Source organism: Centrocercus urophasianus, unplaced genomic scaffold (assembly GCF_019232065.1).
Source record: "Centrocercus urophasianus isolate 14NV4802_14NV808 unplaced genomic scaffold, USGS_Curo_1.0 seq_21, whole genome shotgun sequence".
NCBI classification, from domain to species: Eukaryota; Metazoa; Chordata; class Aves; order Galliformes; family Phasianidae; genus Centrocercus; species Centrocercus urophasianus.
In genome coordinates this window covers 12,718,587-12,745,035 of record NW_024884767.1, presented here as the reverse complement: position 1 = coordinate 12,745,035, position 26,449 = coordinate 12,718,587, and the positions used below count along the sequence as shown (strand labels likewise).

General features: G+C 37.0%; 1 protein-coding gene across 1 annotated transcript in view; it reads left to right on the top strand.

The window, feature by feature from the left end:
* Positions 1–26,449, top strand: part of ROR2 (receptor tyrosine kinase like orphan receptor 2) — a 151,905-nt gene that overhangs the window by 104,939 nt on the left and 20,517 nt on the right. The window contains exons 2-4 of the mRNA XM_042822929.1: positions 3,100–3,177; positions 14,020–14,307; positions 15,256–15,286. Of these exons, the coding sequence (XP_042678863.1) occupies positions 3,105–3,177; positions 14,020–14,307; positions 15,256–15,286 (392 nt within the window). The 5' untranslated portion in view covers positions 3,100–3,104. The remainder of the gene's footprint in view (positions 1–3,099; positions 3,178–14,019; positions 14,308–15,255; positions 15,287–26,449) is intronic.

Sequence of the window (26,449 nt, the reverse complement as noted above, 5' to 3'; positions counted from 1 at the left end):
GGACACATACAGTTGAAAATATGACAGTAATCATACTAGAGCAGATCGGATGTCAACCCCTTGACTGTCACTGCTCCAGTAGAAGCGAAAGGGAAATGCAGGAGAAAAATGGTAAGAGAGGCTTGTATACATACTTCTAGGTATTTTCCTAACTTCTAGCCATTTTGAGCTCAAGAATCTCCTCATCCACATGTGATTTCTGTATATTAGTTATAGCTCCATATACTTTTTTTCTTCTATTAACTTGTCCATTCTCAACTGTAATCCATTCGAACTTTGACCACAGCCTGGCTAGAGTTTTTCTCAGAAAGCTTGGTCTTTCACTTTCTGAAATTTCCTTTTGCTGATTTTCCATGTTTTTACTGAGAGATTGGTAAAAGAGAACATACTGGATCTCAACAACAGTCCAAGAATCTCATGATCGAAAAGCATTTCAACCACCTCCTTCTCAGTGGTGAATCCTAGCAGGTGCACAGAAGTTTTTGCTGTAATTTTCATTATTTTTATTGCTCTTCTCTGGAACATTCTACACCACTGTGTCCTTTTTTTAAGATGAGAGGACCTCAGTAACATGCAACATTCTATATATGAAAGAGTAACATAGATGTATACAGCAGCATAATGCTGTTTTCAATTTTATTCTCTATTCTTTTCCCAGAAATAGCCAATGCTAACTGAATTTGTCCTTCTTACTGCTTTTTAGCACTGAGCTCCATTTTGTTGGAACTAGCAATTTTGAGACCAAAGTCCTGCATGTCAACTAGCTCTGCATGTCATAACTAGCTCTGAACAAACCCTTGTATTGAGAAAGAATTTTCCCTGTGTTCATTACTTTTCATTTCTCATTGTTTTTCCTAGCCAAGTACATCTTTCTTTACATTCCCTGTCTTCCCTTTCTTTAATGGCATTGAGTGTGATTATGATAGCCATGTACACTTTAGACATTTCTTTTCCACCTTTGTGGATTTTCACCCATTTTAGCAGCAGCAGGATGTGGAAAAATGCCAGGGGTGGGGAAAAAAAAAAAGGAAAGTAGAAGAGAAGTAAAGTGGGATACTCAGATTGGAATGTTGTGTAAATGAAATGGGAAAAAGGACAGAAGTTAATAAGTGTAAAACTGCAAATCTTATGTATATATGTGTGGAAAATTGGCGATAGTACATGATAAGAAATGTCTGTTGTGAAGTCACGAGAGTTAAGGAAAAATGATTGCAACGATTATTATCTGTTGAGGAAAGTGTGGAGGATTCAATCCCAGAAAGAAAAATGTATTAAGTTGGGAATTTAAATTCCAGAAACACTGACAATATTCAACAGGTATATGTTGTCTTTCTCCTAGGAGAGGATTCTTTTTTTCTGTTTAATTCAAGGTGAAAACCTTCTATTTGGTTGTAGTATCTTGTTGATTGTCTGAACTAGAAGAATTTCCGGTGTAAAAAATTATTTTTTCATGCTTATGATGATTTTATGGCATCTTATCTTACGATTCTGTGAATTCAAGGTTAAGCTTAAAAACTCAGAATAAATATGGTCCAACTGGAACTTTGCAAATTGCATTAAATATAAATGTTTCTTTCATAAAGGCATCAATGTAAGTGACAGGCCTGTTTTTTATTTATAATTTATTTAGCAGATAAAGGATTTTCAATTTTAACATTGCTTAGTCATGGAGATGTTGCTTGTAGGTGCTGTCTGTGGTTTGTAATTATTCTCTCTTAAATGTCTTTGCCAGACATAAGCTTGTCAAACATGAGAATTAATCACACAAAACTATTACTGAAACATTTTCAAATTGGCAAATGCTTTCTCCTCTTACCATCTTTGCTTTTTAAAGCTTCTTGAAACAAAGAGATATGAGTCTGGGAATGAGGGAAAAGAGAGAAAAATTTCTTTGCTGATGGCTGGTTTAATGTTTTTCCTGTTATGAATCTCACTAGTTGACGGAAGAAATGGAAACAAGCATTTCAAAGTTGAATATACAGCATTAAAGGAGGTGTTTTTATTACTCTTCCTTTTTCTCCATTGTTTGGTCTTCCCCTTAACTGGTCAATGTTGGTGTCCCATTCTAATCTCCTCATGATATTTAAGGGAGGTCAAGCAGAATGAAAGGAGTAGACACAAGTGTATTTCAGTTTTCCTTGCAAAAATGAGAAGTGATGTATCTCTGCTGAAATTCGACATAATGCAATGTGCAATACCTTCATCATTTCACACTGCAAAAGCAAAGGAACATGGAAGTGTTGTCTACTGCCTGCAAGAACTGCTGGCAGACCAGCATTATTTCTGCCTGCTCAGATATATAATGGAATTACAGAATCATAAAATGTCTTGGGTTGGAGGGGACAATAAAGACCACCCAGTTTCAACTCCCTGCTGTGGGCAGGGCTGCCACTCACCAGATCAGGCTGCTTAGGGCCCCATCCAACCTTGCCTTGAACACCTCCAGGGATGGGGCATCAACAGCTTCTCTGGGCAGCCTGTCCTAAAATCTAACCTAAACCTCTCCTATTTTAGTTTAAAATTGTCAACTATGTGCTTTATGTAGTATGAGTTCACTGTAGTTCAGCATGTGGAAAACTGGTAAAATCATCAGGGAAAATTATTATGTTACTTTGTTTTCATTTCTAGGAGATATTTTCTAGTGATGTGTTGCAGAAAAGGATAAGAAAACTACCAAGGATCCTGAGCCTGACTTCTAAAAATAGAATCTGCATTATTGTAGTGTAATTTCAAAAACAGATCTATGCTATTTTGCAACCCAGGTTGTCCATCAATTTGTGTTATGGCTTGCTTTGGTTGGCCAGTGATGAGGAAATGCCTGAGTCCTTTGTAAATCCCTTTATTTTAAGTGTGAGCTGGAAAATGGACTTCAATGCTGGCCATATCTGTAGAGCACAAGATGTTCCCCAGAACTGACTGAATTTTATGTTTTCTAACATGGTATGGATATTTCCTGATTTTGTCATTAGGAATTCTTTTGTGCTACTCAGGAGATAGGATTTGGCCTGAATAAGTTAGCTAACGCACTGTCGTAATTCTTTGTAAGGGATAGATCAACCCAGAAGTTCAGTTCATAAAAACTTTTTATTCTTTGCCTAGGTGAAATGGAAATTCCAGATTCAAATGACCCCTTAAGCCATGTCGATGGACTTGAGAGACCAATTCCTACTCCTAAAGGTAAAATTAAGTTCAGTTTTCCTCCTAGGAAAATCATTCTTTTTCAGGACGATCAAAATCATGTTGTTATTTGTTCATTTGTCTGTGTATACATACCTGTAAGAAAGGCAGTCTTGTGCCTTCCTTGTTCTAAGCAAAGATAGTGAAATCTGTAGAATGAATTTTAAGTGTTTTCAAAACTTGTGCTGAGAGACTATATAAATCACTCAAACACATATTGCTTTTATTACCTTCCTGCCACACTGTCCATCAGAATGGTGCCATGTAGCCACTATCCATCATATTTGAAAGGTCATGGCAGTGTCCTGAAGTTCCCACTGACTGGAAAAGAAGAAACATTACCCCCATTTTCAATAAGGGTCAAATAAGATCTGGGGAACTACAGGTCAGTCAGTCTCACTTCTGTGCCTAGCAAGATCATGGAGCAGATCCTCCTGAAGGCTCTACAAGGCACATGGAAAATAAAGATGAGGTGATTGATGGTAACAAACATGACTTTGTCAAGGGCAAGCCTGACAAACTTGGTGGCCTTTTATGGTGGAGTTATAGTGCCAGTGGATAAAGGAAGAGAAACTGGCATCATCTATCTGGACTTACGCAAAGCATTTGACACTGTCCCGCATGATATCCTGGTCACCAATCAGAGAAAAATGAATTTGATGGATGCACCACTTGATAGATAAAGAATTGGCAGGATGGCTGCACTAGGAGAGTTGTGATCAATGGCTCCATGTCCAAGTGAAGACATGTGGCGTTCCTCAGTGGGACCAGCGTTATTTAACATCCTTGTAGATGATATGAACAATGGGATCAAGTACACCCTCAGTAGGTTTGACATGCTGGAGAGAAGGCATGCCATGCCAATAGGCTGGATAGGCTGGACATGTTGGCCCGTGCCAGCCTCATGAAGTTCAGCAAGACAAAGCGCAATGTCTTGTATCTGGGTTGTGTCAATCTCAAGAGCAGATATAGGTTGGGTGGAGAATGGCTTGAGAGCAGCCCAGAGGGGAAGGATTTGGGGTTGTTGATTAATAAGATTCAAGACGAGCTGACAATGTGCGCTTGCAGCCCAGAAGGCCAAAAGTATCGTGGGTTGCATCAAGACAAGTGCAAGCAGCAGGTCACAGACTCACATAGAATCACAGAATATCAATGATCGAAAGGGACCTTGAAAGATGATCTAATCCAGTCACCCTGCTGGAGCAGGAACACCTAGATTAGGTCACACAGGATTTAAATGTTTTTGGAGAAGGAGGTCCCACAGCCTCTCAGGGCAGCCTGTTCCCATGTTCTGTCAACTTTACCATGAGGAAGTTTTTCTCATATTTATGTGGAACCTCCTGAGTTCCAGTTTGCTCCTTGTCCTATCACTGGATGGCACTGAGAAGAACCTGGCTCCATCCTCATGACACTCACCCTTTACTTATTTATAAACACTAATCAGGTCACCCCTCAGTCTCCTCCAAACTGAAGATAACCAGCTCCCTCAGCCTCACATTGTAAGGGAGATGCTTCACTCCCTTAATTATTTTTGTGGCTCTGCACTGGACTCTCTCAACCAGTTCCTTGTCCTTGAACTGAGGTGCCTAGAACTGCTTGAGAGAAGTGTTCCCACCCCTCTACTCTGCGCTGGTGAGGTCTCACCTGGAGTACTGCATCTGGTTCTGGAGCCCCCAGCATAAGGACATGGAGTTGTTGGAGCAGGTACAGAGGAGCGCCAAGAAGATGAACAGAGGACTGTAGCACCTCGCTCAGTTTTCTAATGAGCTGGGGCTCTTCACCGTGAAGAAAAGGCTGCAAGGTGACCTGATAGCGGCCTAAAAGAAAGCTACAGAAATGAAGGGGACAGACTCTTTAGCATGGTCTGTGGCAATAGAACAAGGGGAAATGACTTCAAGTTCAGGGAGGATAGATTTAAGCTAGATATAAGGAGTGAGGGAGAGTGGGGCACTGGAACATGCTATCTAGTATTGTGGTTGGTGTCCCGTCCCTGGAGACTTCCAATGCAAGACTTGAAAGAAAGAAGGCCCTAGGCAACCTGATCTAGCTGAAGTGTCTCTGTTCATTCCAGAGGAGTTGGACTAGATGGCCCTCAGAGGTCCGTTCCAGGATTCTAAGGATTCTATGATTTTATGTTTCTATTCTTTGATTAATGAAAATGTTTAACAGGACTGAGTCTAGTATTGACTCCCTGAGTACTTCATTAGTGACTAGTCTCCAACTAGACTTCATGCCACTCATCACCACCCTCTGGACTCAGTCACACAAACAGTTCTTGATCTAGCTCACTGTCTACTCATCCAGCCTGTATGTCTACAGCTTGTATCTATGATGGACTTATTAGACACTGTGTCAAAGGCCTTACTGAACTCCAGAAAGACAATATCCACTGCTCTCTTCTCATCTACCAGGATAAACTTCTCATCATAGAAGCTTGTCAAGTTAGCCAAGCATTGCTTCCCCTTAGTGAATCCATGATGCTTTCTCATGATGATTTTCATTCATTTCTTGTGCCTGGAAAATGTTTTATAGGATTAGACACTCCATCACATTCCTAGAAATTGAAGTGAAGCTGACTCAACCATAGTTCCGTTGGTCCTTCTTCATCCTTCCTTGAAGGTCGGAGTCACACTTGCTTTTTCCTCCAGTGTTGACAACTGGTCTCACAGTGACATCTGCCAGCATCCTTCATGGACTTACTTATGTCCAGGTTGCTTAAGTACTCACCAGAATCTGATCCTCTTCCACCAAGAAAATGAACAGAGGGCTAGAACCTGCATCTTCCTTGCCTTTCAAGTCTCTGACTCTTAAAGGCAGGTCTTGCTGGTAAAGGCTTAGTCAAAGAAGATGTTCAGTACTTAGGCCTTTTCTCCAGCCTGTTTAACAACTGCCATCTTATTCAGCAATCTCTCTTTAGTCCAATATACTTACAGAAGCCCTTCTTACTTTTCTTTTCTTTTTTTTTTTTTTAATTTATGTCAACCACTTTACATAGAAAAATGACAGATACTCTTGTTAGCATGAACAGCTCAAACTACTTTCTCCCTTACCATCAGCAGTTTCAGCAAGGTGAGAACCTGTTGAAATCTGCAAAGTTTTGAAATCCTGGCTAGATGTTCTTCTCAGAATTTATTCATAATGCTTGCATTTAGGAAAGACCTTGGAATACAGTCATTGCTGTTGTTGTAGACATCCCATATGAAATGATGTTTTTTTGTTGTGCATCATCTGGAATTTAGATTTCTTATTTTGACTCTGCTTATTAGAAGATTTTTCAAGAACTTCTATTAATCGTCCATTAATTCATATTCTTAATTGGATATAAAAATGGCATATTTATTTTTTCATTTCTCTAATCATGTTCCTGCTGATATCCCACATCTCACTGATGTTGAACACTCTCCTCCTATTTATGAGGAAGACTCAGTATGCTCCTCTTACCAATGTTTTTCTGCTTGTTCAAGCTCCTAGTTTTATTTAGAGGATTGAACTTCATCTTCCATTATTGGAATAGATTTCTGTAACAGTCCTTCCTGTTAGCAAGATTGTATACATTTTTTCTCAAAGCTACTTCACACTCAAGTACCCATTACTTTTGATGTGAAAAAGTCTGTGTTTACCTTCTGCTGCAAGGGCCAAAGGTGTTTAGCTAGTAATTTAATTTCATTCTACTGTTCTGTTCTTTCTAAATTTGTAAGGGTGTAGACATAAAAGAAAATGTTTCTTTCATGTGACATTACTTACCCAGAAGGAGTTACAGTTATTTCCTTATTTTAATTATTTTTTTCCTAAGGCCATAGGCAATACCTGTCTGAGGAAGTAATTAATCACATCTCAAATGTTTCTACATCATAAGGATTTTTTATTTCCTTCAGGAAAACACGCAGAGAGAGAGAGAGAGAGAGAGAGAGAGAGAGGATTAGAGAGAGACCGTTGTTCATATATGACTCATTGGTATAGATTCAGTTGCTAATTTCCAGCATGCCTGGTCTGGAAATGGCCTCATTTTATTCCTCTTTCATTTTTGTGGCTACAAAATTCTCTCAACAAGCAAAAATCGAACATTTTCTTTCTTCAGTTCAAATGTTAACCCCTGTGCTTCTCTATCATAGTAACATAACAGTTTCTATTTTAAAACACCATTGCAGATTAATTTCAGAGTTTTTGTGCACCGTGAGAAAAGTAGAAAGAATCCTTCAGTTTTTGTACCACATTGACCTTCTTTTCCTTATTGAAGAATATTTAGTTATTCTAATTTGATTTTTTAATTATTATTATTATTATTATTTTAGTTTTCTGGTGGTAGAATTGACAGAAAATCTCTCTGAAAATAATAGTATATAAGACTCAGTAGTGCCGTAAATTAGATCTGGGAGTACTGGAGCTTTAACTTTAATGGCTAAATAAATGTATGAGTAAGGGCAGCTTTGCAGCAGCAGAAATACTGAGTGAGATGAGCTGATCCAGGACATAAGATGCTTCAAACCTCTGGTCTTTATTCTGGTTTCTACACAAGTCTGTGTGGGAACTTATTTTGGGGCATATACCTATATGATAAATCCCAGCTATGATTGGAATATCTTGGTTTCTTTGGTTTTGACATGGAGCAACATATCAGGAAGTACTCATACATATTCTGAAAGCAGCAATTTTTCATTTACAATTGATGACCCTCTAGGCAGTCTATACCCAACCTACATGGCCTTATACTTGACAGTCTGCTTCTAAATACTCAGTTGCCAATGGCTGGAGAAGCAGCCTCTTTACAGTTTCCTCCGAGGGTTCAGAAAGCAAGAAACAACACTGTTCAACCAAGTAGGACAGGACAGCAGGGACAAGTAAAACACCTGGGCTTCACCCCAGTATGAGAAAATACTGCTCAAAAATAGGTTTTCTTCTGCAAATAAGACAGTATAATCTCACTAGTTTTAAGTATGGGGGACAATGTTGAAATTATGGAAATATTTCAGTGGCAATTCCAGTTCATCACTGAATTGGCTGCAACCTGTTCCAAAGTACTTCTGAAGCATCTAGATGCTTGTCTAAAAATGTATGTGATACAAATCACTTTATTTTACATGTTCATGGTTGAGTTTTTGTATATTGAGATCATACAGACTAAGGAAAACAGGGTGCAAATAATGAGATTAAATTGGGCTGGAAAGGTATCAATTCATCTGGAAACATATGGCAATGTATAGCTCAGTGTAGTCTCCTTAATTACTCACGTATTTTGGGAGACACGCCAACATTCCTTACATTTCCTAAACCAGCTCCAACATACTGTAGTGATTTGCTCATCCTTGTACTGTCATTAAAGGGCAACCAACTGAGAAGACTGCTTAGTACTTAGGAAAATGGTCTGTGCAAGAAATCAGGATTCTTAGGCTTCTCCATCCCCCTGAGCTAAGACTTACTTCTCAGTGTTTTTCCAGTCATGATCTACGTGTGGAAGGAACAACTGTACTGGAATCCAGCCATCCACTGAGGTGTGATGGTGTGATACGTGTCCCCTAAACTCTTTTACTTTTAATAATATTGCTGTATATATCTCTGGAAAGAAATTCTCTATTTCAGCAACTTTCATTTTTGTTTTCTCTCAGTATTCTGATATTATATAAACCCAAAACATTCTGCAAGTGTTTAATTTTCTTCATAGATTACCTGTCAATTCTATGAATACACTTATTACTGTATTCACAATGCGGTATCTTGGAGAGTGGTGTCATCATCTTCAAGTCATTCCTTATACTTCTGAATTTAGAGCATTGTCATTATGTAAGCTAAAGTATGAGGGTGTTTTTGGTTTTTTTTTTTCCCTGAAAAATTATGCCCATCTTATTGGAGATGGTGGAATTAGAACCAAATGAAAACTTGAATTACTTTGAAAAAAAGAATGTGTTGGAAATACATAAAATTTTATTAATGTTCAAAATAAAATGCCATCATAAAAGGCTGTCAGTTGAAAAAATTGCAGTGAGAAAGCAGAAGTTCTTTTAATTTTAAAAAGAGAGAAGAGTTAAGTGAGGGTAAAAATGAAAACAGTGGATAGGCAGAAATAAAGGAAAAACAAAGAGCTGAAGGAATGAAAATGCCACATTTCTTTTTAAGCAAATGATATTATATATATTTCTAATAGTTTGAAAACTGATAAGTCTTACAATGTTAATCTGAAGAATGTTTTGTATTTTATGCAGTTTTGCGTTTCTTTTCTTGTATCTAGAAAATTATTACTCAGATTTTTCATTATTTCTATCATTAATTGGACATTCTGTGAATTTGGGCAAGACACTTAAGCTCTTCTTTCTTTAGTTTCTACTAGGAGGCCCTTGAGAGGGATCTAGATAAGCTGGATTGCAGGGCTGAGGGGAACAGGATGAGGTTCAACAAGGCCAAGTTCCAGGTCCTGCACCTTGGCCACAACAACCCCATGCAGCGCTACAGGCTTGGGGCAGAGTGGCTGGATGACTGTGAAGAGGAAAGGGACCTGGTGGTTTTGGTTGATGCTCGGCTGAACATGAGCTGACAGTGTGCCCAGATGGCCAAGAGGGCTAGTGCCATCCTGGCCTGCTTTAGAAATAGTGTGGCCAGCAGGAGCAGGGAGGTGATCATCCCCTGTACTCAGCACTGGTGAGTCTGCACCTCGATTATTGTGTTCAGTTTTGGGCCCCTCACTACAAGAAAGACATTGAGGCCCTGGAGCGTGTCCAGAGAAGGGCAACGAAACTGGTGAGGGGTCTGGAGCACAAGTCTTACGAGGAGCGGCTGAGGGAGCTGGGCTTGTTCAGCCTGGAGAAGAGGAGGCTCAGGGGAGACTTCATTGCACTCTACAACTTCCTGAAGGGAGGCTGTGATCAGGAGGGATTTGGCCTCTTCTCCCAGGTGACAAACAGGACCTGAGGAAATGGCCTCAAATTACATCAAGAGAGGTTTAGATTAGATATGAGGAAGAACTTTTTTTCTCAGAGAGTGGTCAGGCACTGGAATGGCTGCCCAGGGAGGTGGTGGAGTTGCTGTCCCTGGCAGTGTTCAAGAGGTGCCTGGATGAGGAGCTGCAATCATAGAATCATAGAATCATAGAATCACAAGGTTGGAAACGACCTATAAGATCATCCAGTCCAACCGTCTCCTCATCACCATTGCCACCACTAGCACTAAACCACATCACGCAGCACGTCATCCAGACGATACAAGATATGGTTTAGTAGCTCAGTGGTTTAGTAATGGTAATGGGAGTACAGTTGGACTAGATAATCTCGTAGGTGCTTTCCAACCTTGTGATTCTGTGATTCTATGATTTGGAAGATAATACTGATAAGTACATTACATGAGACTTAACTGGATTGAGAATTTCTGAAACAACAAGTTACAAATTGTTGGTAATTGCTACTTGTAGAGATGATCATGAAGCTGGTTTCAAAATTAGTAATGCCTGATTGTTTTTTAAACCTACATAGGGAGAAGGAGCAATGAAATCAACAAAAAATAGAACTCTTGTCAAAGTTCTCTGAGCCAGAACTTGATCTAGAATAACTAAAGATATTTAGAAGTTGGTTTTAGAACCAACTGTTTTAGCCTGGGAACTAGTTCGTTTTTTCCGAAATCATTGCATCAAATTGTGAATGTGGTGTGCCATACATCACAAAAAGTAACCTCTAATTATCACCACAGAAATTAAATAAGGAAAATGTTCTTTAGAATATGATTGGTAAAAATTTTCACTGAGTTTGGAAGATCTGCAATTTTATATTATTTGAAGTCAGTGTCAAGTAACAGGACAGCATTAGTAATGGCTGCCCACTCAGTCACTTCAGATTCTGTAAGTACAAATGCCAGACTTCAGCATCATTTTTCAAAGAGGAAATGAAGCTGAAACAGTATGTTCTTAAGGATACTGACAGAGGCAGTGGGTAGGTGTTGCTCTAATGCTCCCAAGCTTATCCACAGAATTTTGACGAAAACATAATTGCTTCAAAACTCAGGTTAAAATATTTATTACTTCATTTGTAATAACAGGATAATTTAAAACACTGCACAAAATATAATTGGCAGGAGCAATAATGAGCTAAATCTGAATTCTGATCTTTAGGAGGTGGATTACACTGACTTCAGGGGAAGTGCATCCAATCACAATGTATTTGAATTAGTTCGTAAATCTTTAGCATTGATTTTGGTGGTAATAATTCTGTTTGAATTATTGATGGCATCTTACTCATAAATGTATATGAAATATTTTGTATTGCTTCAGTTATGTATTAGATTGCTTCCTCCAACAATCCCAGTTTAATTAGAATAACAGCAAGGTTTGGTATTGACTTAGTCTTGAATTAGCAATAATTCTTGATCCTAATAATTAAATTTACTACCTGTTTTCAGCTGGATTAATTTAAACATAATATCCATAATTGTTCTGAGCAGAAGACTCAACTCAGGTTAAGTCAGGAAAAGTGATATAGTGATACATGTTTAAGCGAACTATAAGCCGGCCAGCAACACAAAAGTTGACCACAGCACAAGAATACTGCAGACTTTTCATATCCCTGTGTGTTAGGAACAAAAAGTGCAGCAAAGAAGCAGAGGAACGTGTAGAGAAGCAGAGACCACTCACTGAGCAGTTTGTTTACAGTCCTCAACTGGCCCCATCATCATGGAAAGCATTCTTTTTGCCTCTTTCACTTCTTTGTAATCAGGAATGACTTCAGGCTAAGAAATTGTACCTCATACTGGCTACATCTAAGAATCTTCTTCTTCATTTGTATGTGTATATTCAGACACCTCTGTGGGCACTGAGCTGTTCCTTGAGTTGATGCTCTTGTGGCCTTGTGTTGTTGACTCCAATCTTCTTCCACCCAAGAGCACACTACCATTGGTATGACTGGACGTCATTGTACTTTCACGTTCTTCTGTGTTGTTAGTTTTTTGCTAGAATTAGAATAATTTTTTACTCACTCACTTTTCCATTTCTTTTCATATATTTATTCTTCTGTCTTGCTATTGTCTATGTCAATTCATTTTTGAATGTATTTCAAGTTACCACAAACTGACTTCTTTTGAACATTTTTCAAATTACTGCAAATTGACTTCTTGTGTTCCTGCACACATACCCTGCCTCAGCTGTGTTGTTTGAAAATAAACTGCTACAGGTTATGAAAAATTCACAAAATATTTTTTTGCATTCTTCAAATAATGAACTAAAAATGAAATAGCTATGGAAAACCCTTTTCTGCTTTGTGAGGGGATCGTAGAGTCTTGTTTATAGAAATGCTTATGCATGTCAATTGTTGGCTTATAGTTTTGGTAAATTTTTTCTGTTGCCTGTAACAGGCAGGATAATTTGTTGTAAGACAGGAGGAAGTTTGTTTTCCTCTTACCTGCCAGAATGTAATCCTAGTAACTCTTAACTGCAGCTGTGGACTGTGAACCACAATAAATGATAGGAAAGACCTTGCAGAAAGCATTCATTGTAGTTTTTATCTCCTCTGCCCCCTTTTTTTAAAACTATGCCTTAATATATATATATTCTGTATTCAATCAAAATGGGGAAAATTAATGTAAGATTACACACAGAAAGAAAAAAATATTTATAATGGAAAAGCTAACAAAATATTTTTCCTTAGCAGTGTTGTGTAGAGAATAGAAATATATTTAGATCTTACTTAATTTTCTGTGTACTGACATATTAAATTCACACTTGTCTACCTTGTATTTTCATATTATACTCTCTAGAGTACGAGTTGCTTTGTGGGAACAGTGTAATGCTCAGTAAAACCCAATTTTTCAGCAAAATTTTGCTTTCCAAACTTAGAATATTTTGATGTTTCTACTGTCACACGTTCCTCTTTCCTCTTTCCAATGCTACAACTAAAATCTATTACAGGAAAACTGATTTTCATGGTCATGTTAAATGTAAATAAAAACCAAGCATCCATTTTGTTTAAATATTTCAGCAATTAGGCTGAAAAAGTTGACTGTTATATTCTAGTATTAGATTCCTACACAGTAATGTGCTATTTCCTAATTTAAAAACTGCGAAATTTTCTAACTCAGCAGGAAATGGCACTTGTAGACATTTATCGAAGTTAACTTTTATTTAGATTCAGTTGACATAATTATGAAGGGCAATATGAAGTGCATCTAATGCAGAGTCCAGATAATGTAAATTCATCAGAGCAAACATTAAGGTGACAGATGGATACTTTTCTGATGTGTTTTGACAATCCCTTTACTATTACAGAGAAATTAAATGCTCTCAAGCTTTCAGTGGCTGATATGCATCAGTTGTAAGAACAAACTAAATTTAAAAATAATAACCTATAGAACTTATTACTGAAAAGTGTTTTTACATTGTGCTTCCACCCGTTGTTCAATTTTTTATCACTTGAAATTACTGGTGTAGTGTAAAGGCTTTCTGACAAACCCATTGCTTTCAACAAATCACAAATTAGTGTTTTTATTTTCCATTTATAAATCTAAAACCCATGAAACCTGATTACTTAATGTGCATACAGTCCATTTTAGCACTATTTTGGGACTGACATTAAAAAAATAGCAGCTTATAATCAGTTAAAAATGCAGCTTCAGAATAGGTGAAAGAAGATAAAATTGTAATAGTATTAGTTCATGCTTTACCTTCTGGTCCACATACTTACCTGCAGAGAAGCGTGAAGTCAATCAGAGACAATTTGGATATATACCTAGGACAGTGAATTGGGACCTTTCTTTTTTTTTGGTATATACTTGAAAGAAAACTGCAACTCTTGCCAAGATCCACTCATAAAAAACCTTTGGCCTTTATCCCAAGCCAAGCAAAGTTTTAACTTTTCTGACCTTTTACCCTTTTAGGTTACTTTTTGACCTTTTTGGAACCAGTAAACAATATCACCATAGTCCAGGGGCAGACAGCGATCCTCCACTGCAAAGTAGCAGGAAATCCATCTCCAAATGTCAGATGGCTAAAAAATGATGCTCCAGTGGTTCAGGAGCCGAGGCGTATCATCATAAGAAAAACAGATTATGGTTCACGTCTGAGAATCCAAGATCTTGATACAACAGACACAGGATACTACCAGTGTGTGGCTTCTAATGGGATGAAGACGATAACAGCAACAGGAGTGCTGTTTGTGAGGCTTGGTGAGTTTCTGGGTTTTATAATTGCTTGTAGTTCATTATAGGCTAGGTATTAGTTTTTCTAGTAATACAATAAGAAATAAATTTACGTTTTAAGAATTCTCAGTGTGAAAGAGAGTAAATAAAGCTATTGCCAAGCACCTTTTCCCTAGCACAGAGCTCAGTGAGTTAAACATGATACCCATTCACCAGTAATAAAAGGAAGTAAATGCAGATGGAAAAAACTTTTAATTTCTGTTGAAGAAAAAAAAATGCTGAACAGGTGGTGTTCAGTATTGCTGAGCCCATCCTTGTGAAATATCATGTTTGTACTGCTCCGTGAAGCCTGGCTTCAAGTTCTGCTCTTTGAGAGCTAAAGGTACACAGCCTAATAAGAAGTACTTGCATTGGCTGTTCAAGACTTGATCATTCCATCTGGAAGCAAAGGTTTTATTTCTTTTTCTTGTGTTTCTAACGCCATGAAAAAAATAATTCAAGACACAATTTCCTAAAATTTCCTCTGATTTTTTAATGATAATGACTACTCAATTGTTTGTTTGTAGTGATTCATTAAGCACTGGCTATCCGTCCTTGTTCTCAGCTTGACAAAGGTTAGGTGCTTAACCTTGCTGTACCATAAACTGATTGGAATGCTCAGGTAGGGCTCAGAAAGGTGAAAAGGGTGTGTCTAGATAACATATTGGCCTTTAACAGCCTGTGTTTTTATGGCAGCAGATATTTTGCAGCAGAAATAATGTCCATGCAGGTTTCTGCCTGAACAGACAGAAGATACGTGTGATTTTTATTTATGGTTTTGAAAATAGCAGTATGTAATTACTTGTGGGAACCTAGAGGCTTTTGTTTGAATCTTGAGGTTAACTTTCCTTGAAGAGACAGTTTGCTATTGACTTTTTTTATGCAGTTTCCTTGAGCCAAATTTGCGAGCAATGTTTGTTTATTTTATATTTGCAGGTCCAACAAACAGCCCAAATCACAATCTTCAGTAAGTACATGTTGGAAAATTACTTAATGTACTCTGACCAATTTTGTTCTGTAAGAATTTGTTTCATAAACTCAGTAAATACTGCCTTTGACCACAATGTTTTTGCTAAAAATATCCAGTATGATTGAAAACTCACAGATGACTGATTGGAATAGCATTATGTTTCTGTGAGTTTGAGTTTGGTCAGATGTTTCTGAGAAGTTTATCTTTGCTTTTTTCATATTTTTAACAATCAGAATACCACAGAGTCATGATGTTTGAACATTATTTATTTACAGGGCAAGTACTGGCTGGATGAGTGGTTAAAAATGAATGGATAAAATGCTTTGGTTGCTGCAGTTGTAAATCTACCCATGTCATACTGTTGTGGCTTGAAAAGTAAGATAAAACAGGATTAAAATCTTCTCTTTGAACAATTGAGTAACCCCTGTTTGTTAGGTGTCATTTTGACTTCAGTGGTGACTTAGTGATTTTTCTTAGCTATTTCAGCTCGCTTGCAGATGCAGTCATAAAGATTAGCATAGATCAGCTCAGTGCTTGCTTTATGTATTAGTTTTAGTTTCAATAACATGTACTGTGTAGTTTCTTTAGATAGGTTTTGCAGCCTATCAGTTAATGACACAAGAAATGCAGCATGAGACCTTTTCTGTGTTAATTGCGTGAAGTTACCATTGGTAATGTAGTAAAGCAACTTTGTGAAGACACGTGGATGTTTTTCAAGTGTATATTTCTAATCAGTGTTTGTGAGTACTGAAGTGCCAATGACTTGGGTGGCAGTGCCGTACATGGCTGCAATGGTCTAACCACTACTCCATTCCCTTTATATCTCAATCAATCAACAGTCTTACATATATGAAAATAATACCACATTCTTTAATTTTATGTATGCGTAGTATGTGCAAATGATTTTAGATAATTTTCACAAGGTTTCATATTTTTCTTGAAATTGATTGCTATTCAGCTGTTCAAAACTGTGTACTGAAAAAAATGTAATGATTTTTCTAGTAACTGAAATCCTATTTAAGATTGCACACAATTTATTTCAGAAAACTGTTTTACAATTGCCCTACAAAGGGAAATCAGTGAGTTGCCAGGAAGCTTTGTGATCTTTTACAAGATGGAAAGGCAGTGACTGAGACAAGAGATAGTGAACTAAAATACACATACTGAAGCACTGAACTTAAGTTCAGAGAACACTGTTCTCAAATACAGCTGAAGAGTACTGAGATCTAAGAACAAGGTAAAATGCTGGAATCTAGGTTCTACATTAATTAATTTCATATTGTTAGAGAAATAATTCATCTTATTTCTTTTGGTTTCCATAGTATTTTCCAGCAGCTTTTCATGCATTGGACATTAGATCATTGCTGCTCTACAAGTAACATACTTTCATAATCAAGTTGTGACAGTGAAAAAAATAACTGTTACAAATTTCTTAATTACTTGCCCACTAAAAGGGGAATTGAATTAATACTTCTTAGGTAGTACCTTTCATTCCTACTTTACTTTATGTTTGATCAATTTGTTATTAATTTATACAGGTTTTGAATGATTGGTTAAAATAAAAAAATAGCTTTTAAAATCCAATTATTTGGGAAAAACAATGAATTAGGTACTAGTTAGGGATTATGACACCTCTAAACTGATCCTGAACTAATGACATAAGTGTTGGACCTTGAAGCAGTAGCTTGCCATCTTGTTTTTGGGCCTACCATTGGAAGTGAGATGAAAATTAAAAAGTATAATGCTGGCAGATATTTTGCATATCCACTAAATGGAAGAGACAGCTGAAACTTAAGAAAAAGTGCCTGAGCTTGGAGGTTGAGAGAGAAGTCTTGAGAGAATTAGCGTATGAGGTGTAGGGGTGTGCAGTAATGGTATATTTTTACCTAATTGTATAACTTCTATTTCCATTTTTTTGCACCTTCCTATTTAAACAGTTCTGTACATCTTAGCAATTTTCACATCCTTTCTTCTTACATTACTCTTCTTTCTATTTTCTCTTCCTGTGCCTTACAGTTGTTCCTATGTTCCTCTGCTCCATGACTCTTGCAAATAAAATGCTATAATTTGGTAGTGCTAGTTTATTTTTATTTTTTTTTTTAATTGAATATTTTGTTTAAAATTGTGCAAGTAAACTTATAAACCAGAGAAAAGAAATGGGGAAAATGATTACTGAAATACCTAGATGCTTAGAAGGGGCTGATATAGAACAGTGGGCTCTTCGTTTGCTGGCTACACAACGCTGTCTGGTGTTGAACCTCCCAGAGTGCCATTCCTCCTGGCATTAATGTTTCCAAAAAGACATGCTTAATTGAAAGTTTTGAAACCTAAAACCACTGTATCTTGGTTTAAATGGTACCTAATGGAATATTACAGGATAAAAACCTTTATCTATACAGATAACATCTAGCAAGGTATTTTTACGTATCCCATGTGTTTTGCTATGAAATTATTTTGCTATGAAATTGCTTAGAAATTATCTAAAAATTTAGAATTGCTGTAGATAAAATGTGCATTATGAAGTCATGTTTAGCAGTGCAAAAAAAGGGCCTTGAATTTCTTGTACTGAAGTCAAGACATTTCCATTAAAAACAAAATGTGAACATTTCATCAACATTTTCAAAGTGAACACCTTGTGTGCAAGTTAGGAACTTCTGTTGTTGTTTCTTGTTCTTTTTGTGTTGTTTTGTTTGTTTTATGGTTTTGTTTTGTCTTTTGGAGAGGTTGAAGAAGTATTTATCTTCTGTGAAAGTTACAGAAAGTTACAATTCTATAGAAATGGAAAATATAATCTATCCAAATTATTTATCAAAAATTAATAGCTAGTAGAAATTTGATTATAAAGGAACTAAAACAAACAAACAAAAAACCACAAGGAAGAACACTACCTCTGAGCAGCCTTTTTCTGTAGAAAGGACCGTGTTACTAGAGGACTGCACTACTATAATACCAGCCAGCAGGGTGAATTCTTTCTTTTCCTGCTTAATGCTGCTATATTTTTTGCATTAGTAACATCACTTACTTTTTCCCTTCTCAAGAGAGTTGTTCTGTCCGATGAGAAAGGTGTGAATGTGTGGACATTAAAAAATTGGATTGTATATATCAGAGAATGGTATTTTAGCATAATTTACATTTAAGCAATGGATGCAAATCTCTTCGAATCTAAGAATAGAAAGGCAGAAGCAGCTGCCTTCCCTTCCTGAGATGCTGCTCTTACAAGACAATATTATTCTAAGAAGACTTCAGTAGTTTAACTTACTTTTCTCTTAACTTGAAAAGTTAGATTAAATTTTACCGATCAGGCAAATTTCTGGTTTGAAGACATCATTCCTCATGTAGTCTTTGACAGTAGTGGAAACTTCTTTGAGGGGATTTGGGATGGAGGATACCAAACAATTTGTTGGCAGTAAAGTCTTCTGGAAACTATGGTAAGGTTTTAGCAGAAACGAAAAGAGCACGAGAGCGCTCTGTTACAAGTGCTATGCTTTTCACATGTGTACTTGGTGTGGTCTGCTTATTATGGCAGGAGCTGAATGTCTTCTTCTAAGTGCTGCGTACGGGAACTAGGATTTCAAAGCATAAGAATTCATTTATTAATTGAGCTCTGATTAATACTGGTTCTAAATTTTCAGTCACAGATGACTGTCTACTTAACAATTGTAAGGAAAAACAGGTGGGAAGAAACATCTTTATTAAGTAGCAGTTGCCATTACCTTGGGGAGGAGCTTTTGAGATACAAACAATTCAGAATAAATTTGCAGTCCTCACAAACATTGTTTCATTCAGGCAGTGTGTGTTAATAGCAAGAACTCAGAAAATCAGTCAGTTGAAAATAAGAAAAAAACTGTAGATGAGAAAAAAATTCTTTCAAATGATTGAAAATAGAATGTCTTTGAAGACTAATAACATGGAATCATAGAATTGTTTAAGTTGGAAGGGACCCTTGAAAAGATCATCTAGTCCAACTGCTCATATGAGTTAAGACTGATGAGGAATCCCAAGGTAAGGGTGAGCTTGCATAGCCCACGTTTATTATGTAGACAAAGCACACCTGTGCCCTTGCAGTGGTGACCTTGTGTCTGATGTGAGAGGTGGTCATACAGCCTTGTTGTGGGTGCAAGTATGTAATAAATTTGCACATTATCGCAAGCTGGAAAAGAGGCTGTGAGACCTTGAAAAAGAGGAAGAAAGGGAATGGGACACTGGAGTACTTTGAACTGAGCTCACCTCCCTGTCCATGTCTGAGGTCATCCAGGAAGAGAGCTGAAGCTGTGGGCAAAAAACATTTTGTTAACTGGATCTGTCTGGCAAGTAAAAGTAAACACTTTACAAAGGAGAAAAACTTCCCTACAGTTGAACAGCAGCACCACCACTTGTATCTCTTTCCTTTCCTTGGAGAGGCAAAAACTCTTTTCTAGTCTAAATGTAGTTCAGGCACAGGATGTTTCTTACATTTCACATTAACAGATGTTTTTATACCCAATACAAGGCTATTTCAAATCAGAATTTACAATTATTCAGGCACTAGGTACTAGGTGTTAAAAAACAGGACTTCTATCACGTGCTAGGTACGGCCTGGTTCAGCCTAGTTCGGTGACAGGGGACGAAGGGACTCACACTCCCACACCCTGAGGGGAGAGGGGAAAAGATAGGGAGATGGACCTAGATGAAACAAAAAGAAACAGTGGTAACAAGCTAAGAAAAACAACAAATTCACTAAATATGATAGTGGAATGAGAGGCAATACAATAAAATACAATATAATTGGAATTGAAGCTAATAAATAAAATGAGAGACAGAGTGTCTCAAACCAAAGACCTTGCTCTAATGCTGTAGGTGAGACAGATAGGGAGAACACACAGCAAAGCGGGCAGAGAAATAGACAGTGTTGTGCCTCCCAGTCAGTTTTATCCTTCACTCTGAATGGAAAACAGAAATGCAATTATGAAGTCTTCTGAGAGCTGTAGTTTGCTTTTTTGAGACCAAGTAACTGGAACTAAGAACAATCCACAGAACTGCATCATTAACTCTTTAACTCGCAGTGCACTACATGATGTTAAGATATGGAGTACTGATACAAATCATAAAACTATTTCAGACTACTCCTGAAAAAAATGTTTGCTGTAAAAAAAATATTTGCCTTTTGTTTCAGAATACACACTTAACTGAGATGACCATATCTGAAGTATATATATTTTTCTATAGATATTTGTGGTACCATGTTGAAGTTGGAGAATAAGCACATACTTTGTGTTCTGGTTTCCTGCTTTAATCAAGCAAGAAGAAGAATTTTGTGGTTAAAAGACTGGACTGTAATTTCAGAGGTCTGGATTCAATTTCTGGCTATGCTCCTGTCTCCATGTGTGACTGCAGCAGCTTGTTTAACCTTTGTCTCTCCGTTTCTTATACATCAAATGGATATAAGGTCAATCTTCAGAATTTCTGTGCCTTTCACTATTAGCAATCAGATAACTTCAAAATGTTTAGGGTGCATTCTCTCTCTTGAAAGGTGGGAATATTGTTCCTATCTAACAAATGAGGAACTGAGGCAAAAATTGTCCCAAGCTGGTCCACATTAAACAGCAAATGTTTGCCTTGGCAGATTTCCTGGCCCTCTCTCTCACAATCCAGTTTGGGGATCTGGCTGGAACATGCTGCAGTTTCTTTCTAGCCTCTGTGTGTTAGTTTCCTTTTTAATTTCAGAGTTGGAGGGAAGTCTGTATTTTACCTTGGTGTGAGACACAGACTCTTATCAGAGAATTTTGATCCACTACCGCAGATCTACTGGTCCACCTCTTTAAGTGTCCTTTTACAAACTGCATAGGCTGAGACCAGAAATTTGTAGATAACAAGGCTTCAGTGAATCAGCCATAACTCTTCTTTTTTCATGACATATTTCTCTTATCTACTTTAGAATGTAATTTTTTTGGGTGTAGTAATTATTATTATTTTTTTTTTTACTCCACTTACACAGTATCCTAGTAGGGCTCATAATTATATTGTCACAAACAAGTATGTAACTGAAAATTGTTTGGTCCAGAGCTGTATGATAGACTCAGAAGAAGCATAGTTAGCTGTCTGTAATGGGAATGGAGACATTTTATTCTACACTTGCATTTGTTATTTTGAACAACACCATTTTTTTTTCTCTCATGAAAAACCTAGAAAATGTGTAATTCAAGGCAGAAGTACTGGTTTGGGTTACTTGGTACCACACAAGATTCTGGCTTCTTCCCACATTACGTTATTTACTTGGCTTTAATCTTCCATTTACACATTTTCTAAGCATTAGTGATTAAATTGTGAAGGATCTATGTTATGCAGTGATAGAAGTATGAGTTCAACATGGACTTAGAAAATTAATTAATTTAAACATCAAGTGTGTATTGTAACTAACATGATTAACACTGTGGAGCAGACACAATGTCTGTGCATAGGACAGCCTTCTTTCTATTATTCAGAGCAGAGATTATGTTTCTCCTAGCCAATATTCAATCTTACCAGGTGTGACCCTGAGACATGCACTGGAAGCCAGAAGCTGTGTCTGTATTATCTGCAACTTGTTATCTGAAGAAACTATTGCAAGTGGCTGGTTTTTCCTTCATTTTAAAGGAAGGAATGAACAGAAGAAAGAAGTTGCCAGGGAACATTGAAAAATTGGTTAATATTTTATTTCATTCTGTTACTACTTACTAGTTCAGAAACTTCCACAAAATTACGCCAAGCACATGCAAAAGTGAGTAAAAACAAACCTCCAGAAAAGCTGTACCTTCTCTGTCATACTATTGAAATACTATAGAAATCAAATGCCCCTGAATTTTACAGTGTAATTGCAGCTATTTTGCGCTGCACTATGTGAGAGCCTGATTGCAGTGCCAAAAAGTTATGCTTATGGGACTTGCCTGCTTTTGGTCAAGGCTTCTAAACAGTTTAGGAAGGAGTGTCAGTTAATTACACTTTTGTCTGCTCTTACAGTTAAGCTGACTTTGGGTTAAATTTGGGGAAACACCTTCTCCTAGCTGTACAGCAATAGCACCCTTTTAAATGGGTGGAATATGTAATAAATGTAATGCATACCACTTTGTTTTTTGTATATGGGAACCAAGCAGGCAGTACAACAAAGCACATGAACCTTCTCTTTCCTAAGAGAAGGTTCCAAAGCCTTTCCAAAATTTGGAAGTTTAACCTACAGATGGATATTAAAGATAGTTGATGGTTTGTGTCTAGAGAATTTACCCATAGTACCATAGTGGGCTGGGAAAGCATCCCTTCTACTCTGCAGAGAAATTCTGAGATGTGCATGTATGGCCAAGAGCAGCACACAACTCTGAGTTTGTAAAAAATGTGACACCAATTTGCCCTCTTCCAACAAATTCAAGATCAGCAGCAGGTGTCTGGGTTTGGACATCTCGGTGAAGCAATTTATATTAAACTACCAAATAAATTGTAAGCAAAAGAAGACATTTGTTGATCCTTTTAAGGATACATGTAAATTGATTTTCAAAGTAGCAATGGCTTTTGGGCTTTTGGCAAGTAGTTCTTGCAGCTGTTGGACATCCCTGATATAACCAGGGATCTTTAGTTTGTTTTGATTTTACTTCCTCCCTCTCTCCCTTCCCTTCTTTCTTTCATTCTGTAGCTTAAATGACTTTCAAAGTATTTATTGTATGTCTTACAAAAGGACAGTTAAATGTCCCTAAGACTTCCTGTCAGCATTGGATGCCACACTGTGTTTAATTAGAGTTCCTTAGGGCACTGAATAGCTTCTAAGTGCATACAGGGAAAGGGTGAATATTGTGGTTAGGCTCTAAAGCAGAGGCACACTATTCTAATGGAAAGTGGCCTATTTAACAAAATAAGCTAATGTTGTAACACCACACCATAAATAATCCTTTCAATTTTTATCGCTTTATGGTTCATTTTTTCCTTATATTTTGTACAGTTTTGTTCTCTGGATGATCCTAACAAACAATAGATGCAATTTATTTTTTTTGTACTTGACAAAAGGTGAACCAGATGGCACAAACTGATAAAATTGAAACATTTTCCCTCAAAACTAAATAACACAGAGTGTGGTAAAGTGCACTTATTCAAAAAAGACAGAGTAGGAAAAAGAAACAGTAAGGAAATTTGCTTTTTAAAATTGGTACTGCTTTATTAATCCTAATATCTGAAGTCTTTGAAGGAATACTGTAATACTGCTCTAAAATTAAAATGGCAAGAAGCTCATCTTAGACACAGACTCTCACATGCTTCTCAGAAAAATCATAAGTGTTCCATTTCTTATGTAGATGAATCTGATTGTAACACAAAAGAGAAAATGGATTGCTTCACATGGGAGATAATATTTGGTATATCACAGAAATTTTGTTTTTAAACCTATGTGCTCACACAGAGACACAGGTCTAAAGCATTTATTTTCATTTCCACTCATCTTACCATGCTTTCCTTCAAATTGGGAAATTGGTTGTTTTAGCTCAGTAGAGAAGGTAAGTCTGAGCACGATGGCCTCTGTACAGAAATCCTGGTGTTCTCATCTGGCAGTTTTACAAAATACACTTGAAAAAAAAATCTTTTTTTCCCACATCATGGAATAAAGTAGTTTCAGGTTGCAAAGCAATGAGCAGAATGATGAGGGAAACACATACAGTGTTAATTTTAGAAGTTTCTTTCCAGAAAAAAAAAAAAAAAAAAAAAAAAAAAAAAAAAAAAAAATTTACTTCGGGAAGGAATGGGTTTAAAAAAAAAAAAAAAAGAATAAACCTGTGCACTTCTGGTGGGAAGAATGCAGACTGCCTTCCTACTTTCTTCTGTAACAAAATTCAGTTTATTAATTGTTACTTTAAAACATATTCTTAATACCCAGTAGTTTCAAGACAATGCAATGTGCAGTCGCTTGTAAATTTTCTGTCACCCAGACTGAGAGGTGTATCGGTATTCATATGATCTCCATTTTCAACCATTAGGAGCTAAGTCCTGACATGCTAAACTTAGGAGATACATTTGATTTCCTAGTTGAGTTTTCCCTATTTGTTCATATTAATGAACAGTTTAGTAATGTCAAGCCTGATTACATTAATTTATGGAGCTGTGGAGCGGCTAGAATTGCTACTGACATCCTAACATGTAATGATGTTTGTGTGATATCCTGCGTGTGGCATATGAAAACAAATTGCAACAGTGAATTTTGCATGTGAACTGTTTTGCTTTGTTTGAGGCAAAATGCAGTATCCAGTATTACATTTTTATAAGATTTTAATTTAGAAATATATTTAACCAACAGTAAGCGTATGAATAGGAAAAATGAAAAGAACAGGGGTGAAAGTAAGTGAGTTGCGATAAATGTTCAGTAAGTGGTTTAAAGTTCAAAGGAAGAAAAGAAGGGGGAAATTGTCATTTAGGAGTGCATGAGGCCTGGACAGACCTTTCAACAGATGTGGGTGCTTCAAGGCACTGTGCCACCAGCCCCACAGATGTTGCTGCTGAGCCAAGAGTGGCTTATTCCTATCCTTTTTCAGTGGCTGGGCAGAGGAACTCATGTCTATTTTTCTTCTTGAGAATTCAGGGGCTCTGATAGTAACTGGCATTAAATTTCCTGTGTAGAAGCTAGTTTTCCTAATCTGGAGAAAATCAACAATCCTGTTATGTGGAATCGTGATGACACATCAGAATACTTTGTGAGGTCTGTATTCCTTACCCGTACCAACCAGACCTCTGTTGCTGGAGCAGATAGCAGTAATAACAGGCTACTGTCTCAGAGCAGACCAGCCCAGAGGAGAAGGAGCACACTTACAAGTTGACAGAAATGAATAGCAAGAGAAAAAAATATTAAGTTTTGCTCCAGATTAAGGAGAACTGTGTGCTCTTCTGGTAGAAGCCTCTTTATGCACCCCCAGCCTGCTACTGCCTCCGGTGCCTGAATTCTTTGTCTTCCTGGGCTCTTAGCAAGCTCCTTGTATAATTGCCTCATTTAACCTTAAGCTATAACCATGACACAGTTGCCAAACGGTTTCGTTTTCTCACACACTCTGAAGTTTGCTGTAGATTGGGTATTTGCAGAACTTACTGTCTGCTCTCTCACAGGCTGGGATGAGATGGAAACGACATAAAGGCTGGACAGATTTGTGTAGTGTTCCGTGGGTTTAGCAAAAGGCATGTCCCAACATGTCTCAGGTGTCTGCTCAGTAGCAGGGAACATGGCAGCGTTGCAGTCAAATGGCTATTCTTTTTCCTGGCAGTGGTTTGGTTTTTGGAATGTGCTTTTTATTTTTGACTTTCCTTTAATGACAGAAGTAGTGTTTTTTCTCAGGACCTGTCTTTCAGATCACCTGAGCCATATATTTTGAAGTTAAAAAGAGATAAATTAGCTTTGATCTTTGGAAGATTCCAGCTCTGATTTTTTTTCTAGAAGAGCTATGAAAATTGCCTCTAACACTAAAACATTCCCGGGCTGTGGCTTCCTTCAGTATTGCCTACCATAAGTTGCTCCTGTTTCATCCATAAAAAGTATCAGAAAATCTAACGAGTATTTCACATTAGCGCTTAGATGCTTGTAAAGAAATCCCTTACTTGGTGCTTGGGTTTTCTAATAAACAGAACATGCCAGTTTTTTGGGTTTTGGTGTGTTTTTTTTTTCTTTAGACTGGAAAAATTATTGTGAAACTGACATTTTAATATTGTATGAACAGTTGGTGGTATTGTAGCTTTAATAAAAATTATCTGTGAAGAACTCTGAAGGTTCACACTTACATATACTTGTAATTATGCAACCTTGAATTTCTTCCCTATGCTGTGATGATTTCTCCAATTGACACGTTATCTCTGTCTTCTCTGAAATAACAAAACCACCTTTGTTATCTTAAAAAACAAAAAGGAAAAAAAAATTATATCCATATGGTTCCTTCCATTTTTGGACTTGTCCAGGTAAAACATTTTTAATTCCGAAACAATTTTCAATTGAAATGACTAAAAACTATTTTTCACAAAAATGTTTGAATTTTTTTTTTTTTGCCATATTTAAAAAAGCTAAGAAACACTTTACAGAAAACTGCTGTATTTCCCATCATTAAGGATAATGCTAATAAAAAAGCTTGAGACATTTCCATGGTGTTTCATATTTATTTTTAAAATAATTCTGTTGTTCTTGTTGCAGCCTCCTTC